At 42.4% G+C, this 17,796-nt stretch overlaps 1 protein-coding gene and 1 long non-coding RNA gene across 5 annotated transcripts in view; one reads left to right on the forward strand and one right to left on the reverse strand.

Annotated features, from left to right (window-relative positions):
- Positions 1 to 16,944, reverse strand: part of COL9A1 (collagen type IX alpha 1 chain) — a 64,931-nt gene extending 47,987 nt beyond the window's left edge. The window contains exons 1-7 of one of the 4 annotated variants that reach the window (XM_068183758.1): positions 16,797 to 16,944; positions 16,418 to 16,491; positions 14,953 to 15,030; positions 14,680 to 14,812; positions 6,207 to 6,603; positions 1,119 to 1,196; positions 437 to 457 (exon numbers count right to left, since the gene is read on the reverse strand). In XM_068183758.1, the coding sequence (XP_068039859.1) occupies positions 437 to 457; positions 1,119 to 1,196; positions 6,207 to 6,603; positions 14,680 to 14,812; positions 14,953 to 15,030; positions 16,418 to 16,491; positions 16,797 to 16,810 (795 nt within the window). In that variant the 5' untranslated portion in view covers positions 16,811 to 16,944. Of the gene's footprint in view, positions 1 to 436; positions 458 to 1,118; positions 1,197 to 6,206; positions 6,604 to 9,951; positions 10,535 to 14,679; positions 14,813 to 14,952; positions 15,031 to 16,417; positions 16,492 to 16,796 lie in introns of those variants that run through there. The other 3 variants (XM_068183755.1, XM_068183756.1, XM_068183757.1) reach the window with 3 other exon arrangements.
- On the forward strand, positions 9,814 to 10,838 carry LOC137470432 (uncharacterized). The gene is made up of 2 exons (XR_010997059.1): positions 9,814 to 10,010; positions 10,605 to 10,838. It is a non-coding gene; the product is annotated as an uncharacterized lncRNA (long non-coding RNA).
- Positions 16,945 to 17,796: the final 852 nt, after the last annotated feature.

A 17,796-nucleotide genomic window follows, 5' to 3' on the forward strand; every position in this document is an offset into this window, starting at 1 on the left:
TCAGGCAAAGGCAGCTACAGGTCTCCGTGCCTATAATGGGGGGCTCTGTTCTCCTTGGAGTGAGCTCTGGCCGCGGCCCCACAACGGGGCTCTGTGAGCAGGAGGCTGCCCCGGGCCCTGAGCCTGGTCCCTTGGTTCCCGCAGCGCTGCTTCTCTGGACACATTTCCTCCGCACACCAGAATTCCCAGAAATATTCCGTCCAGCAGTAGCTGCATGTGGAGCTCAAGCCCCGCCGGTGGTACCTGCCCTGTGCTCGCCAGGCAGGCGCACAGCGGTACCACTGCCCTGCGGTCAGCTCGCCTCTGCCGCGTCCCCCGCAGCTGCTGGGGGACACGGGACAAGCACCCTCCGGCGGGTCGGCGCCAGGGCTCGGCAGAGCAGCCTTCGGTCCCTCTGCACCGGCACCCCGAGCTCCGTCCGCTCCCTCGCACTTACCTCGATTCCCGTCTGGGTAACCTGCGAGGGAGGAAACATAAAAAACAAAAAAGCAGAGCCAAAGTCAGAACAAACTTACTTGAGCCAGGCCGAGGCAAAGCGCCTGTAGGAAAAGCCCCAGGGGCAGGAGGCGCCGGGCCATGGATGGAGGGAGCAGCCTGCGGCTGCCGGGGCGAGCGGGCGAGAGGTGAGCGCGGCCGGAGCCCCTCCCGGCTGCGGCACGGCCCTGGGCAGGGTCGCGGGGATTGGAGGAAGCCTGGCGGCCGGGCAAGCGAGGACGGAGTGCCAGCAGCGCCTTAACCCTTTGCCCTGCTGCTGCCGGGTCGGACACCGACCCTGCCGCGCCCGCGGGCCCCTCGCCGCCAGGTTCCCGGTGCTGCGGCGGCGATGCCGGGGGGCGGCCGCGACAGCCCCTCCGCCTGCCAAGCACAGCGCCCGTAGGGGCCCAGCCGAGCAGCCCGCCAGCGGCGAGGCAGACAGCAAGTCACGGAAGGGTTAAAATGAGGCGGCGGCTGCTGCTGCTGCTCTGGGGGGTTGGATTTCTAAAAGCACCGAATACCGGGCAGGTATGGTAAAAAAGAGCATCGCCGGCTAGGAAGGGGGAGAAAAAAATGAGACTCCCGTGGGCTACAGCAGCGGACAGGACAGCACAGCCCAGCCCAGCGCAGGACAGGTCTCTCACCCGAGCCGGCAGTTCGCCGCAGCCTTCGCGCTGGGGTCGCAGGGGGTCGCAATGGATCACCATCCACTGGATCTCGAACTGGCAAAGGAGAAAAGATCATATTAATTCGGGTCAGGGGTCACGCTGGCCGAGCGTGTAAGAGTTGGAATACTGGCACACTACGCAGAGGAATCAACGCTAGGTATTTAATGTCAATAGCAAAAGGTGGAGCAGTGCTTTGCCCTGCATTGCCCCACCTCTAACTGTGGAGGTCTTTTAAAGAGGGGGCATAAACCGGCCGAGGTGCTGCCACTCCTGAAATCCTCTTTATCACATCTCTACTGTTCTGTTTGTTTGCAGTCATCACAGTTTCCAGAGTGCTGAGACTGGAACACAACAGAAGGAGTACCCTTGTTTCTTTTACCTGTTAACTGACACCACCATCTGTGAGCCAATTCTTTGCCTCCTTTATCCAGTCCTCATTTTCAAGCCATCATAATAATAGCCAATTGAGTGCCGTAATATACATATGAAAGAACTAATTCTAATTTAATACTACAAGGCAGCCATACAATAGCAACAGCCCAAACAGGAGTAAGTTGTTAAGAGTATCTTCACACGAAATCCAAAACACAGCTCTGTACCAGCTATGAAAAGAAGAAAGCTAACTCTGTCTGCTTTGAGGCTATATGAAACAAAAGCTGAAACCTCTCAACTTTTTTTAAAAAACTAAAAATTAAACTCTTATGGTGGAAAGGTAGTAAAATATGTGACTGGCTTCCCATTGATTTAGGAGAGGTGAGAGAAGGTCAAATATGTTCTAGCCTTGCTGTCAAGGTATCTTTTCCCTTGCCAGTATTTCACAATGATCTTGTTGATTATGTTAAGATGATTTAAAGAATGCCATTATTTTGACGACATCTCATGTAGGTGTTCTACTGATATCAATATACTGTGTTATTAAGGATTAAGTACAGTCATAAAGTTTTCAGAAATGAACTCCAGGTAATTTAGGGGTTATCATAAACAAAGATATTAAAATGTAACCTTTTAAACCCAAAGGTCATATGCTGGTTTTGCCTGAGGTAGAATTTATTTTCTTCACAGTAGCTGGTATGGAGCTGTGTTTTGGATTTGTGCTAGGAGCAGAGTTGATAGCACAGGGATGATTTTATTATTGCTGAGCAGTGCTTGGACAGAGTCAAGGCTTTTTCTGCCCTTGACCCCACCCCATCAGCAAGGAGGCTGGGGGTGCTCAAGGACTTGGGAGGGGACACAGCCAGGATAGCTGATCCCACTGACTAAAGGGATATCTCAAACCATAAAACATCATGCTCAGAATATAAAGCTGGGAAAAGAAGGAAAGGGCAGTGGGAGTTTGAAGTGATGCTCTTTGTCTTCCCAAGTCACTGTTACATGTGATGGAGCCCTGCTTTTCTGGAGCTGGCTGAACACCTGCCTCCCATTGGAAAGTGGTGAATTAATTCCTCATTTTGTTTTGCCTGTGTGCATGGCTTGAGCTTTACCTATTAAAGTGTCTTTATCTCAATCCACAAGTTTCCTTACTTTTACTTTCCCAATTCTCATCCCACCATGGAGTACAGTGAGCAAGTGGCTGTGTGGGACTTAGTTGCTATCTGGAGTTAAACTACAAAGAATGTTTAAGACCCATAGGTCAGTATTCTGACATTCATTTGTCAGGATTCCGACAGAATTTCTGTCTCATCTTTATTTCTTAGTCAGCACGGATATAATTAACTGTGTCTGGCTGTTCACTGTTTTGTCACCTGAAGTTCTACAGAAATTCCTGCAAAGGCCCACCATCTTTGCATATCTCAATATCAACCACGTAATTCAGTTGTCTTATTAGTGTTTTAGTTGAGAAAAGTGAAGGTTGGGTAAAATGCAAATGAGACCTAAATATGTAGGGTAGTATTTTCAGTATAAAATCAGTCACAGGGATGCATTTAGCTGTACCATAGGGGCTATTGCTGGCTTGGTGATGATCATGGGGAAGTCACCCTTCCTGGGGAAGTACAACTTAGCTAAGCAATTTTTCATGTGGAGATTTGCTACAATACCATGTCAAGGACATCTGTGTTTCTTCTAAGATAGGTCTGCTGGCAACTGTTTGTACATATGTTAAGTGACCAAGAATAAATTACATATATTTAAATGCATCTCATTCCAGAGCTATTTTAAACACGTTTTATCCATTTTTCAACATCTCCAAAATAGGTTTTTAGAGCTTCTTTCTCCTTGCACCTTTTTTTAAAACTTTTGAACATTACAGCCAATTCCGGTGTTATTTGGCTTTCCATAGCTAAGGTTCAGCCTTCTGAATGTGAAATTTCACAGGGTGAAAAAAAACAAGATGTGACTTTTTACAGTATACAGACACAATCTGTTCTATGGTGTAAATTAATCCCTGTTAAACAAATATTGACAAGCAGCTTCCTTTTACATGTTACAAGTCATGTAGCTTCCCTGAGCTAGTTAGCAGCATTAAATGTCGATTAAATAATGATCAAGATTCCCTTCTAGCGAAATGTTTAATATCTATTATGAAAAAAACATGGTAATGCCTCTGAAATCACAGGAATTAGGGCAATCATTATTGCCCTAATATCATCTCACAGAAGTTATAATTTGAGCAGGAAGAAATTAATTCCCTTACCTTCCTATAAAAAACGTGTAATTTAGAGATTAAATTCCTTTTCAGTTTAGAAATTATGCTAAATCTCATCTTGCTTAGAGTTTATAATGGATTATATTTATAACTTTTAGATAAAAGATAAATCTTCAAGATATTTTACCTAAAAATAAAAACATAGAATGAAGCTGTGAATCTGTGTAAAAATTTGTCCTCCATAAAGCATTCCAGAAATTCTGGAATAAATCATTGTAAAGGCTGAAAGGCAAGATGCAATTTCTAATGGAACTGTATCTATTATTCTCCTAGGCACTCATAATAGTAACAAGCAATAAAGAATCCCTTTTAAAATTATATGTGTTAGAGTGCACCTCTGAGAAGTTGACCTATTCTGTAAGATGAATAGGGTCCTCACTAGAATGCTGCAAAAAAGAATAGGAAACACATAATTTATGTCCTTTTAAAATTCCACCACTGGAAGTAATATACTTTAACAATGCCTGGGAGTAAATTAAAAGCTGTGCCTCGGGCATATTAAATAACCAAGACTGTTGAGATATTTAAACTTACAGTCAAGCAAGTTAAAGACTAGAATAGCTCCAAACATAAATTTATTTAGTCAATTTAAGGAGAAATAAAGTACACAGGCTAAAACAGAAATTTCTGCAATATAAATAGACATTTTAAAATTACTAGTCCATCTGTCTATGTAATTCCTTTATCATCATTTCAGAGGATATGGGCTTCCTAAATCTACATTATTGCAATATCAAGTTAAACAACTACCATTGCCTTTTTGGGCTTCCCAGCACAGGCCATGCAATTCAATCGAGTAAGTCCTAAGTCAGTTCTGTCTAAAATAAAGTGTAATTTTAGACATCCAAACTCATTTTAAGACTATGGTGTCATGATTACTTTCTGTCTTCCCTGATAATTTGTTCCAGTGCTTCATTATTCTTTTTGTCAAGATGTATGCATCATACTCTTGTTTTAAAGCCTAACTCATGCAAAGATTTTACTTTTTTTTCATAAAATATATTTCAAACAACCAAATCTTCCCAGAAACATGCTAAAGCTATGAACAAATATTTTTCATTATAAATGGTGAGTTATAAAAATTATTTAATTCAATTTTGTTCTTTCCTCCTTAAAGGAGGTTGTCCTATAATTACCATAGCTCCACACTGGTGCCTAAAGATGTACAGTCTTAGACACAGGCAAGGAAGAACTTAATGCCACACACTTCCCCACCAAATGCCTGAAGAGCCCTGGGTGATGAATGGTGCTCATTTTTATACCTTGCTGAAAAGAGAAAGTCTCTGCAAAACACAGGCTGGAGAGGAAAGAGGATGAGATTCCAAATTGCTCTTCTGCTTTTCCTCACTTCTTTAATCCTGGCCAAAGGTCAAAGTACCAACAGAAGGCCAAGGTGACCTTGATACCACATCTCTCTCCTCATTTGTCAGCTGCCATTTGGAATCAGTATTTCGAGAGGCAAAAGAACCCTCCTCATTTTTAAAGGGATGACTCTGTGTCTAACTTGAGGGCACAGTTTGCTCTAGCACTGAATACTAGATGCTGTAAAATTGTTGCATTAATACTGATAGATATTATTGCATTAATTAATTATTGTATTAATACAGATAGATTTCTCTGCATGTAATCTATCTTTCCAAAGAGGAAAACAGTATTGGTATAGAATCTTTTTCATCCTACTAACATGCATAGAATATATGTAATGTGTAATATTTTCATCATCCCACCTATCCATTCATCTATCAGTATTGCTCAGAGCAGTTAGCAAAGCTAAGATATATATGCTAATTTTTAATATGTTAATTTCCACATTATCAGCTCCAGCTGATTATTTTTAATTACATTTTCAAGGACTAACTCTTGTTTTCAACAGAATTAGTAAAACTTTCAACTACTGAAATTTCCTCATCCACATCTATAACAGCATGTTAGATAGATCCCTTCAGACACACGAGGCAGCTTTCTGCTGGCATTCTCATGTAAAACTGGTTTCAATCCAGTGCAATACAGCAATTAAACATACAGAGGTGATAAAATATGAGATGCTTCTTTTGTTGCAGTGTTTTCCTTTTCAGATTTACACAACACTGGTTAACTTGTGTCCACGTTTTTTTTGCAAACAGTGTGAGATATAGTTTAAAATTATGTCTGACTTCACTCTTTTACTTCAAAGTTGTAACAATACAGGGATGTCTAGGAATTTTCATTATTGAAATTTAGACATAACCTGGGTCATCTCTTAACTTACAAGGTATAAGTGCAAAATTAAAAAAAAAAAAACACAGCTAGTACTTACCTGCCAAGGAGCTCTTTTCTGCCCTTTCTGCTTCCAGAAATAATTTAAACATGCATTCCACAAAACAAAACCCCATATTTAATGTAAAACACTTTTTGAAGAAATAAAATATTTTGAAACTTACCGGAACTGAAATTTGAGGATTATTTTTAAGTTTTCCAAGCACAGCAAAGCCATCAGTGTTGATTTTCCCTTTTGGTTTTATGTTTAAGGACTCTATTTTAATACAGTCAATAAAAAGTGTGACACTGTTTGCTTCCACAATTATCATAAGCTTGTGCCATTGGGAGTCAAACAAGAAAGGCAAATGTAAAAATGATGCAGTTTGGTGCCTTCCATCCGCTCCTTTATAAGAAAACTCAACACTTTTCATTTGACCATTAAGATTCACTCCAACTTGTTCTTTTCCTGAAGAATCCTGAATTTGCCAAATAGTCCAGTACTTCTGAAGCGTGGCCCCAGTCATCCGAAAAGTAGTTAGAAAGGAATATTCATCAGGCAATCCGTTGGAATATATGGCACTGTGTAGGATTAAAATACAGTACATTTGTTCTCTATTTGCTCTGAAAAGCTCCACATATCACCACAGAGTAATGAGAAACCATTACTCAATGGAACCATATCTCAACCATTCTTGTATCAGTGCACTTCTGCATGCTGAGCCCCAGAACAAGGTGTTAATGATGGCAAAAGAACTGGTTCAGAAGTGTGGGTTCTTCCAATGTTTTACAATTTTTATGATAACCCTTTCTAAGAATAATGGATGGAGCAACAACTCCTCTTGTTGATACAGGTTGATACAGATACAGAAATTATATTCTTATAATTCTCAGAAATTATTATCTGTTGATACAGATACAGAAATTATATTCTACAGTTATCCTATTTCCTACTATTAGACTTACGAAGTCGGTCAACATATTATGACTTTACAATTACCAGGGAGAAAGTGCAGATCTGATTTGATTTTGAAGGCATGTCTTTTGCAAAAGCATTTTCTTGTTCAGCCTGCCAATAACCCTTTTGTTAAGGTATAAGCTATCACTTCAGCAGAAATCATTGACAAATATATGGTCAGAACCCACACTCAAAGTGCATTATGCCCTGTGACATTCAACCACAAGACTACAAGTGGCAGGGAACAGATCTACCACATATAAAATATTTCATACTTTAGCAACTCCTTATAAGGTGAGCTTTGGAAACACAGGTAGCACTGGATGTGTCACGGTGCAAAACAGCCATGTCATTTTTTATTTCAAATGTATCACTGAATCCAATACAATATTTAAGAAGTAGGCCTTTCCATATTTATTCTATGGATCATAAAACTCTAGTGTCATATCCAGTTGGCATCAATACATTATTTGCCATCTACCCGCATTTAAGAACAAGTTTAAATAAATTTCTGAAGCATGAAGATATGCACAGCCATTTTGTCCCAGCTTTCATTAGGCTAACTTCCTAAACAAGTAGATATCTTGAACAAAGATGATTTTTGAGTGGCAGATCTATCCTATCTCAGCAGCTATTTAGATAGCATTAGTGAATCTCAGGATCTAGGCTGGGGGGTGGGGATTGTCAGCTCTCATTTTGTATGCTTGATGACTACTAATTTAGAAAGAGAGTACTTCCAGAAGCAATCTCCCTAATTTGTAGTGTTCCAAGCTGTAGTGCAGCTGTGCTCCAGCAGGCAGCGGCACAGCCTCAGCAGATTTCAGCGAGGACGCGGCAAGCCTGGCAGCAGCAGCAGCTTCGTCTTACAAATGAAGTACCCGCCCTACTGGTGGTTCCCCGTTTCCCCAGGAGCCTTTGCATACACCTGAGAGCTGGGGTATAAGGAAGGGGAATTTTTAGCTGGAAAGTTTAGCTCATTATATAAGGTGTGGAGATATACAAAGTTGGAAGAGGGTGTTCCTTGCCAGTATCTTTAATCTGTCTGTGCTTTCCTCTGAATTGTGTCTCTTGACTGAGGATGAAGTCCTGCTCCACCTGGTTTTGTTTGATAGGATTTTATCTAACTCATTGTGTTCTGTCATCATTTATTTTCAGTTTGCATCTTGCCCTCTCAGAAGCAAATGTCAGCTTGTGGATATTGTAGCTTTCCTTCAGTTTCGAGCACTTTGCAGTGTTTACTGTACCCTATCCCTCTTTGTGTTAGGCTTCTGGCCTACGCAATAAGCATATATATTCTCTTCTGCTCCAGGAAGATAATTCTTCTCCCTATTCAGACATACCTTCACTCTTACTAAGCTTCTGATCCAGTTCAGCACATCCTTTATGGCTCTTTGTGTCCTTCCTCTATAATGTCTCTTTTAAAAGTATTACAATCTCCTCTACTGCTAAAACCTTAGTTCAGCTGGGTCATTCATCTCTTCAGTTGCTGAATCTCATTTGTTCTTGCAGAAGAGCTGGTTTTCCTACTACCACACTGAAGGTGGCATTGTTAGGTAATCTTGAAACAGCCTCCATGTGACATTCAACTTTCTCTGTTAAGTTCAGTGACTCCAGGGTGTCTGAGTCACTGAGCCTAAAAGCAGCAGTACTAATCCCAGATCCTCTGTGAAAAGGTTTTCAGCATTTCTTTGCACTGCTAAGTTTTGTTGTCATGGCAATACTCATTAAACTATCACACACATTCTCATCCGACCTCAGTTGACACAACTATACTGCCAACAAAACAACAAAAGAAACAAAAAAACCCTAGTACATGAACACACTTTTTGATTAGAAGATTGTTTATACCAGATTGGCAAATGAATTCTTTGCACCATACTTAGCTATAGATTTAGTATTTTTCATATGCAAAGAAGAGAAATAATGTAAGAGCTTCTGACACTGGTAAGAGAAAACTAGATTATAAAAAATATAATATATCAAACACTAAAGATAAAAATTCAGTGCACAAACATGGATAAGTATTCCCTTTTTAAAAAAATATTAATAACCAATCAGAAGAACTGCTGCCTTTAGACTAGAGACTCAGTATCAGTAGCATGACTCAACACAGTGAAGCATGACCCATCACCAGAAAGGTACTCTGCAGGGAACTGTTACTGTGTAAGATTTGTGCCTATAATTCTACAAGCAAAGCAGAGACATAGTCTCATCTCAGCTACTTCAACAGCAATGATCCTTTAGTGGTTTAATTGTATTTCAGAACACATTTCTTTCCAAAGCCTGTAATCCTTATATAGGCAAAACCCTTCTGAAGTCAGCAACTTAAAATGCTAAATATTTGGAAACCATGGCAAATTTAGCATGATATTTAAATAAACAATTGTAGAGAAGCTATTCCTCCATCTTACTGCCAAGTGAAGAGTGAAGGATGCTGTAAATTTATTGAAGAGCTGATAGCTGTATGAGCACTCAAATTCTTTCAGGAAATTATTTTTAACATAGTTGTTTCCAATTCCACTGATTTATGGAAGAGAACCAATCAATTGTAAATTTAGATTCAGGTAAATGAGCGAAGAAAGAATTTATATGGAAACATCTTTAAAGGCCAAAATCCAGATTTATTCCTGACCTATTTCCTACCCACTTAAAATTGTTAGGGATATAAGCCATCAGATCTTTTTATTTCATTTAATTTTTTTCTTCAGTTTGTAAGAAAGCATTCCAGTCCTGCTTTCTTTGTATACTCATACTATTATTAACTGCTTCAGTTGTTTTATGAATACAAGGTTAGGTCAATTTTTTTTTTATCACATATTCAACTATTTGCCTAAATTTTTAAAGTATTGGAGGGTGGGAAGATTGAAACATTTATAGTTCCTCTAAGGGAACTTCTGAAATACTACTATTTATTTTAAATATTTTTAATAAATACCTAAGACTTTCACTAATCCTGTATTTTGAATACTTACCAGGAAGACTTCTTTGAGATTTCAAAGATAAGTCCTATCCAGACTTCAATACAATCAAGGTAAGTCATCTGACAAAGGTGAGGAAAGCCCTGACCCATCCCCCTGACCCCAGGATTCACCAAGAGCAGAAGACTATGTTAAAAGCTCAACTATATACCTATTTAAGTTCTACAGAGTAACTGTTTGTTTTATTACATTAGGGTTTTTTGAGTTAATTTCTTAGGTGAGCTCCATTGCTCATTGACTTAACTTAGTCCTTGCTAAATAAAGATTTTAGAAATGTTAGCACAACTCACTGGAGGTGGCTGTGGAAATTGCTGTGGCCATTCTCATGATAATGCAGTATCATGTGTCCAGGGTTGAGGGTTCTTTTGATCAACAAGTGGAGACACTTGTGTCTACATGTCCTGGAGCTGCCTAGAATCACAGCTGACCTGGCACACACTGCCTGGCAGCAACTGAACAAGCAATAACAATAAAACTTAGCTCAGCACTTTAAAAAGCATCTGTCCTAAGTCATTAACCAGAAGCCATTTATTAGGACTCATTACCCTCAGCTGATCTTTATTCTTCAGAAACTCCCACGGCTCAGCTAATTAATTCTCTTATGACCTAATTAGCTTCCTAGCTGCATTTTGTCTTTTCTATTTCAGCATCATCATCAATATCTGGGTGGAATAGTTTACTCACAATGTGAAAGGAAAAGCACCTGAAGAGCTTTGGTGGCTCAGTGTAGAAAACCCAGACCTTCAAGCACATGCATTTGAGGAGCACTGCTTCACAGAAAATCCGTATTCCCAAAGGGAAAAAAAAGCCCAGAAAATCGGCCTTTGAAATTCTCTGGATATTTCAAGTTTACTGCTAAAGCTTTATAAAATTCCTCCCTATTTTGTTTGGGGTTTTGTGTGTGTGTTTTATGACAGTTGCATTCATGAAGTCAAAGGTTTAAGATTTCATCCAATGCACAAAGATAATTAGCCCTTTTGCCACATATAAAAAAAATGTCATGAACATATTTCTTTGTGCCAATATTTTTTTTAAGATTTCCATTAAAAATAAACACAATTATTATCCAAATAAACAGGATTAATTTTGTACTTACTAACTGGTGGACGCCTACAACACATACAGAGATTAAACTGAAAAATGATGGGTTCACCATGTCCAGTGAAAACAGCTATATGTCATGGCAGTTCCACAAAGTTATTACACCATTATTACACCACACCATTACATGGAGAATAGTGTATTGATCCTTCAGCAGATTTTACTCTAGAAGAAGCACTGGCCAATGGGAATTTATGACTTGTGTGCAATCATTTCCATTCATTTTGGGATATACTTCTGGGCAAGCACACAGAGCAGCACAAAAACCAAGCTACAACTCGGTAGCATTTTAAGGACGCTCTGTGAGTTTTTCAAAGCATAAGCTATTGCTACATCAGAGACTGAATGCTGAGCCCTGCTCATCCAATTGAGCTCTCATTCCCATACCATATAGCCACTATAAAATGGGCTCCTCTGCCCTAGTATAATCGTCATGTGTTAGCCTAAAAAATTATTTCCCTGTTACCATCGTGTTTGACGAGGGTCCCTCCCCAGTGCTCCTATGGCACTTGGGCTATATCAGCCACGCAGCTCGGGAAAGCCATGCTGGCCATTTTTCCCAAACTCACTGTATTTTTCCCTCCCCCAGCCCTGGATGCAGCAGGAGCGCGCAGGCCGGAGGGCGATCCCCTGGGTGCGAGCGCGGCCCGCGGCGGGCGCCGCTTCAGCACCGCGGGCAGGGACAGCTCCGGGAGCCGGGGCGGGCCGGGCACTCTGCCCTGCCCTGCCCTGCCCTTTCCTTCTCTCCCCTTCCCTCCTCTTCCCTCCCACTGAGAGGGCCAGGCTGTAAAACACCTCTGCAGCAGAGCAGCCTGCTCGGACTCCAGACAAAGTGACAGAGGAGCAGCACGGTGAGGCACCGGAGCAGGGCCAGGGTCAGTGACAGAGGAGCAGCACGCTGAGGCACCGGAGCAGGGCCAGGGTCAGGGTCAGTGACAGAGGAGCAGCACGGTGAGGCACCGGAGCAGGGTCAGTGACAGAGGAGCAGCACGGTGAGGCACCGGAGCAGGGTCAGGGTCAGTGACAGAGGAGCAGCACGGTGAGGCACCGGAGCAGGGTCAGGGTCAGTGACAGAGGAGCAGCACGCTGAGGCACTGGAGCAGGGCCAGGGTCAGTGACAGAGGAGCAGCACACTGAGGCACTGGAGCAGGGTCAGTGACAGAGGAGCAGCACGGTGAGGCACCGGAGCAGGGTCAGGGTCAGTGACAGAGGAGCAGCACGCTGAGGCACTGGAGCAGGGCCAGGGTCAGTGACAGAGGAGCAGCACGGTGAGGCACCGGAGCAGGGCCAGGGTCAGTGACAGAGGAGCAGCACGGTGAGGCACTGGAGCAGGGTCAGGGTCAGTGACAGAGGAGCAGCACGGTGAGGCACTGGAGCAGGGCCAGGGTCAGTGACAGAGGAGCAGCACGCTGAGGCACCGGAGCAGGGCCAGGGTCAGTGACAGAGGAGCAGCACGCTGAGGCACTGGAGCAGGGTCAGGGTCAGTGACAGAGGAGCAGCACGCTGAGGCACTGGAGCAGGGCCAGGGTCAGTGACAGAGGAGCAGCACGGTGAGGCACTGGAGCAGGGTCAGTGACAGAGGAGCAGCACGGTGAGGCACCGGAGCAGGGCCAGGGTCAGTGACAGAGGAGCAGCACGCTGAGGCACTGGAGCAGGGTCAGGGTCAGTGACAGAGGAGCAGCACGCTGAGGCACTGGAGCAGGGTCAGGGTCAGTGACAGAGGAGCAGCACGGTGAGGCACTGGAGCAGGGTCAGTGACAGAGGAGCAGCACACTGAGGCACTGGAGCAGGGTCAGGGTCAGTGACAGAGGAGCAGCACGCTGAGGCACTGGAGCAGGGTCAGGGTCAGTGACAGAGGAGCAGCACGCTGAGGCACCGGAGCAGGGTCAGGGTCAGTGACAGAGGAGCAGCACGGTGAGGCACTGGAGCAGGGCCAGGGTCAGTGACAGAGGAGCAGCACGGTGAGGCACTGGAGCAGGGCCAGGGTCAGTGACAGAGGAGCAGCACGGTGAGGCACTGGAGCAGGGTCAGTGACAGAGGAGCAGCACACTGAGGCACTGGAGCAGGGTCAGGGTCAGTGACAGAGGAGCAGCACGCTGAGGCACTGGAGCAGGGTCAGGGTCAGTGACAGAGGAGCAGCACGCTGAGGCACTGGAGCAGGGTCAGGGTCAGTGACAGAGGAGCAGCACGCTGAGGCACTGGAGCAGGGTCAGTGACAGAGGAGCAGCGCGCTGAGGCACCGGAGCAGGGTCAGGGTCAGTGACAGAGGAGCAGCACGCTGAGGCACCGGAGCAGGGCCAGGGTCAGTGACAGAGGAGCAGCACGCTGAGGCACCGGAGCAGGGTCAGGGTCAGTGACAGAGGAGCAGCACGCTGAGGCACTGGAGCAGGGTCAGGGTCAGTGACAGAGGAGCAGCACGGTGAGGCACTGGAGCAGGGTCAGTGACAGAGGAGCAGCACGGTGAGGCACCGGAGCAGGGTCAGGGTCAGTGACAGAGGAGCAGCACGCTGAGGCACTGGAGCACGGTCGGGGCTCGAACCTTCAATCCATTTCCTGGGACAGCGACCCCAATGGCAGGAGTCAGCTCAGATGCTGTGGTAAGGCAGTCGCTGTAGCTTTGTTCAGGGGTAACTTGTGCATATCAAGCACATATTTCACTAGAACCACCTATAGCAATTACTCTTAAACTCTCTTAAAAGTTAAAATATTGCTGCTTTTATCTGAGAATCTCCAATTTTTAGTGAAGTGATGATCCGATTTGTTGTGTTTGGATTCACATTCATACACTCGCAGTCCTGATTTGTGTCTGGGACTGAAAGTAGGCGTGAGCACAATGTAACCAAACACTTAAGCTCTAAAGTAGTTTAATCTGGTGGCTATGAAGGTAGGAGCCAGGGAGGATTGCAGCAAGAAAAGTTGTTAGTGATAGGTGGAGTAAGACAAAAACACTTCACAATCCAATTATTCCTAGCTGAAACAGTTGTCCAGTTAATGGTCTTGTCACTTAATTGCTAAGTTGAGGCATTCTTAATTACATAAAGTGCTGGAACAGAATCCAGACTTGCAGACTTCCAGACTAAATTTGGCAAAGACAACTCTACCCTGCTGCACTGTCTCTATTCCTTCACCAGCAGCAAGTCTGGCCTGTAAAGCACAAACACAAGTAGATCCCTAAATCCTGACTTCTATCACAAATTCACTGTAACATGCTAAATAATAATTTTAAACTTTTATAGATTAAGTGACCATAAATCAGCCAGGAATATTCATGTACCTGTTACCTAAAACAAACACACGATGAAAAGAAACCTTATCTCAGAATCAGTGAGTTGTTATCCTACTTTGTCTCCGCGATCCTCACATGCTCTGAAAGAACCCTTTGTGTCAATATTTTAAGAAAACTTTTTTCCCTCTCATCCTGTTACATTTTCTTTGCCTCCCTATTTCAAATCATCAGCAATTTCTGACATTACTTTCTAGAGGTGAATCCCTTAGCATCAGCAAATCTTGAGGCACTCAATATCTTTTTAAATTAGGTGATCTACCTTGTGGGAGATCTACCACTTAAAAAATAAGATTGCAAAATATCTATATTTTTAAGCCAAACAAGGAAGGCATTACCTGGTTGGTATCCTGAAGTCTACATTGGGTCCCAATTTATAAGCCACTTGTAGAGAAGTGGATCCCACTACTCTCTCAATAATTCCTTGGGAAGCAGCTTTTTCTATTTGAAACTGAGAAATCAGATCAAAGCCTGCAAGGAAAAAAAAAAAACATATATCCATAATGTAACTTTCATTTTAATTTGAGAATTGTGCTGCCACACAGCTGAATATAACCTGATATATTTTTTGAACAGCAGCTTTTTCGTGAAAAAGTCAGGGTGCTACTTGCCTGGTAGGTCATCTTGGCCAATCCTGATTGTTGGGCAGATATCAATTCTGTGACTGGCACCCAGAATAGCTGGTAGCCCTGCAAGAAAAGGTGAATTTACTAATCATGTGCCTGCACACTGCCACTCATCACCTTACAGAATCAACTGAAGCAGCTGTCAGATTATTATGAATTAAAAAGAGCTATAAATTATAATAATAATTAGAGGTACATAATAATTTGAACTGTACTCAGTAAGGTAAGAGATATAAGAAAATAATCATCTTTTTCTAGAGAGCTCCAAATTAAAAACAGTAACTTGATATGCTGATTTTTTTTTCAAGCCTTTAAATTAGAGTGTTATAATAATTCTTCTCTTGCAGAGCTGTTGAGAAATAGTAATAGTTTAAGAAGGACTGCTGTGTAACGAGGTTTTGGGTTGTAACTTTTTGTGGTTCAAGCAAACTTAAAAAAAAAAAGGCCAGTTAGCTAAATCAACAGTCTCCCTACTCCCGAGGAAACTTAAACAAACCTCATGCCAACTAAAGAAGTTGTTGTGAATCAGTTGGCATCTTTTCCATCCTCTCTGGTATTCCAAGCTTTCCCACTTTCCTCTGTGCCAGATTTGATCAGAAAATGAACATTCATTAAATGCAAAGTGGTGGCAAGAAGACCTTACAGACCTTTTTTGTTTACCAAATGAGAATGTAGAAGAAATTTGTTAGAGGAAACTAAATATAAAAATCCAATTTTTCAGAATATTATTTGTCAAAAAACCTTGTCATGACCATAAGACCTACAAGATAACCAGAATTAAGGAAGGAGGAACGAAAAAGAAGCATTTATTTGAAGAGTTTAAGAGCCATGTACAAGTCTAGTACCAAGTCAATCTGGAAAAAGTTAGCAGAGTGTAGTAGGGAAGAATGAAGAGTGGAAGTTGGAAGGAGAAGCATTTCTAACCTACAGAGAGCCTCTTGTGTGCTGCAAAGGCTCAACCCTAAATGTGGGTTTCCTTCTGACAACATAGGCTTAAAGAGAACATTCAGGTTGACACGTTACACCTTAGAAAAGACCTCATTCTATATTCTTTGATGAGACACATGGCTGACATCCAGCCATTTACATTTTATGCCCAGCAAATAAAGTAGAACCAGTTTATTGCCACATGCAGCAGAATATCTAACTAAAAGCACTGAAAGACAGAGAAGGTTTGTGTCCTGTATTTACCATCTACATCCAGATTTTAATCCTTACCTTAAAAATACATCTAATAGCAAATTTAAAGCAAAACACGCAACTCTTGCTTTTTTCCTGTTTTTCATTTATATCCTTCTATCCATCCATACATATATAAATGCACATAGACAGCTCTCACTTTGTGTGATGGCTAGTTAGAGAGGATTTTAGTTTTGAATAAACACAGAATAATTCTTTTGACATTCAAAATTACACAAAGATAAAATGTAGATAAAATCTGTCTCCTTACTTGATTGGTGCTGGATGGTGGCTGAGATGAAAGACCACAGAAAACTACACAGGTAAAAGAAAGCTGTAATTTTCCTGTAAACAGAAAGAAAATTCCTGTATGAATCTGTAGTTTCTGACAGGTTCTGTTATTAAATTTCTCCTCCAAGCCATGCATATTAAACATATAAAATACCACCTAAGGGTCTGCTAACAGATTTGACAAGACAATTTCTTTGGCAAGATAATTTCTTTACATGACGTTTTATTTTTGCCTTATAATAAAACATGTCAATAAAGCTCTTTCTATTGTAGTCCACTCATATAATGCTGGCAAGGACAGCTTTCCCGGTTCTAATCTCTTATTTACAGATGTCTCTAAATCCCACTTGTTCTCTTACCAGTGGCTTTTCATCTTCACTGCTGGATTTCTTCACTTCTCTCATGTGAATACGCAGGGTTTATCGTCACGCTGCCTGCTTCCCTCTCATTAGTCCGACAGAGGAGTGCAGCAGTGGATGCAGACAGCAGCTCCTGCCCCACCAGGACCCTGCAGAGAGGGAGGTGCAGGCTTCTGGGCTGGTTTTAATCTTTCCAAGGGAAGGAGGTGGAGGCTGGACAGACATGTGTCCTGGTGGGCTCTGAGGGCGGACCTGTGGAGCCAGCTGAATATAAAGAAGCCAAGAGCGCAAATTAAAGTCTGCTTCTTTCACCAGCACGAGGGCAGGGAGATTCAGAAAATGTGAGTTCAGCAAAGCCAGTCTCTGAATGGTTGGATCTGCTGTTCAGCCAGGCAGGGGAACGAATTCTATGTACCAGGAGGTGTGAGGAAGCTGGTGGCCCTGATATGGTCTTAAGACTAAAAGCTCTGAGAAGTGAATCCCTGTCCTATAAAGAAAATATTTCCATTTCTCTCTGATTTACTCATCAGGTGACCTCAGGAGAAGCCTGTCTGGTGAGGCCAGGTTTTCTGAATAAAACAGGTTATGTAAAAGGGTTTTCATTGCTTAGATTCTAACCTCCAAGGCATACACATAGGCATTATTAAGCAGACTCCTGTTCTGTTGTCATTGATAAAGCACTCCCTTTCCAAAGAAACTATTACATAAGCTTGGACACACAAAGATATTTACTCATATTTGTTCACCCAGATACAAAAAGAGAGAGAGAGAAAGAAATTAAAATCTGTATATATGCAAAGATCAAGGAAAAGATAATAAAAAGCCAGAAGATCCTCTTAGGAACCACAGTCAAAGTTCATGTATGTATGGAAAAGTATGCTAGGTTGTTCTTATACATCACATTTGTAAGGTTTCATCTTCTCTAGTCTACTGATATTCTGGTTAATAACACCCTGAATTTCCAGATCTTTCAAAGTGTGGAATATAGGAAATGCAATAA

Source organism: Anomalospiza imberbis, chromosome 3, assembly GCF_031753505.1.
Source record: "Anomalospiza imberbis isolate Cuckoo-Finch-1a 21T00152 chromosome 3, ASM3175350v1, whole genome shotgun sequence".
Taxonomy (NCBI): Eukaryota; Metazoa; Chordata; class Aves; order Passeriformes; family Viduidae; genus Anomalospiza; species Anomalospiza imberbis.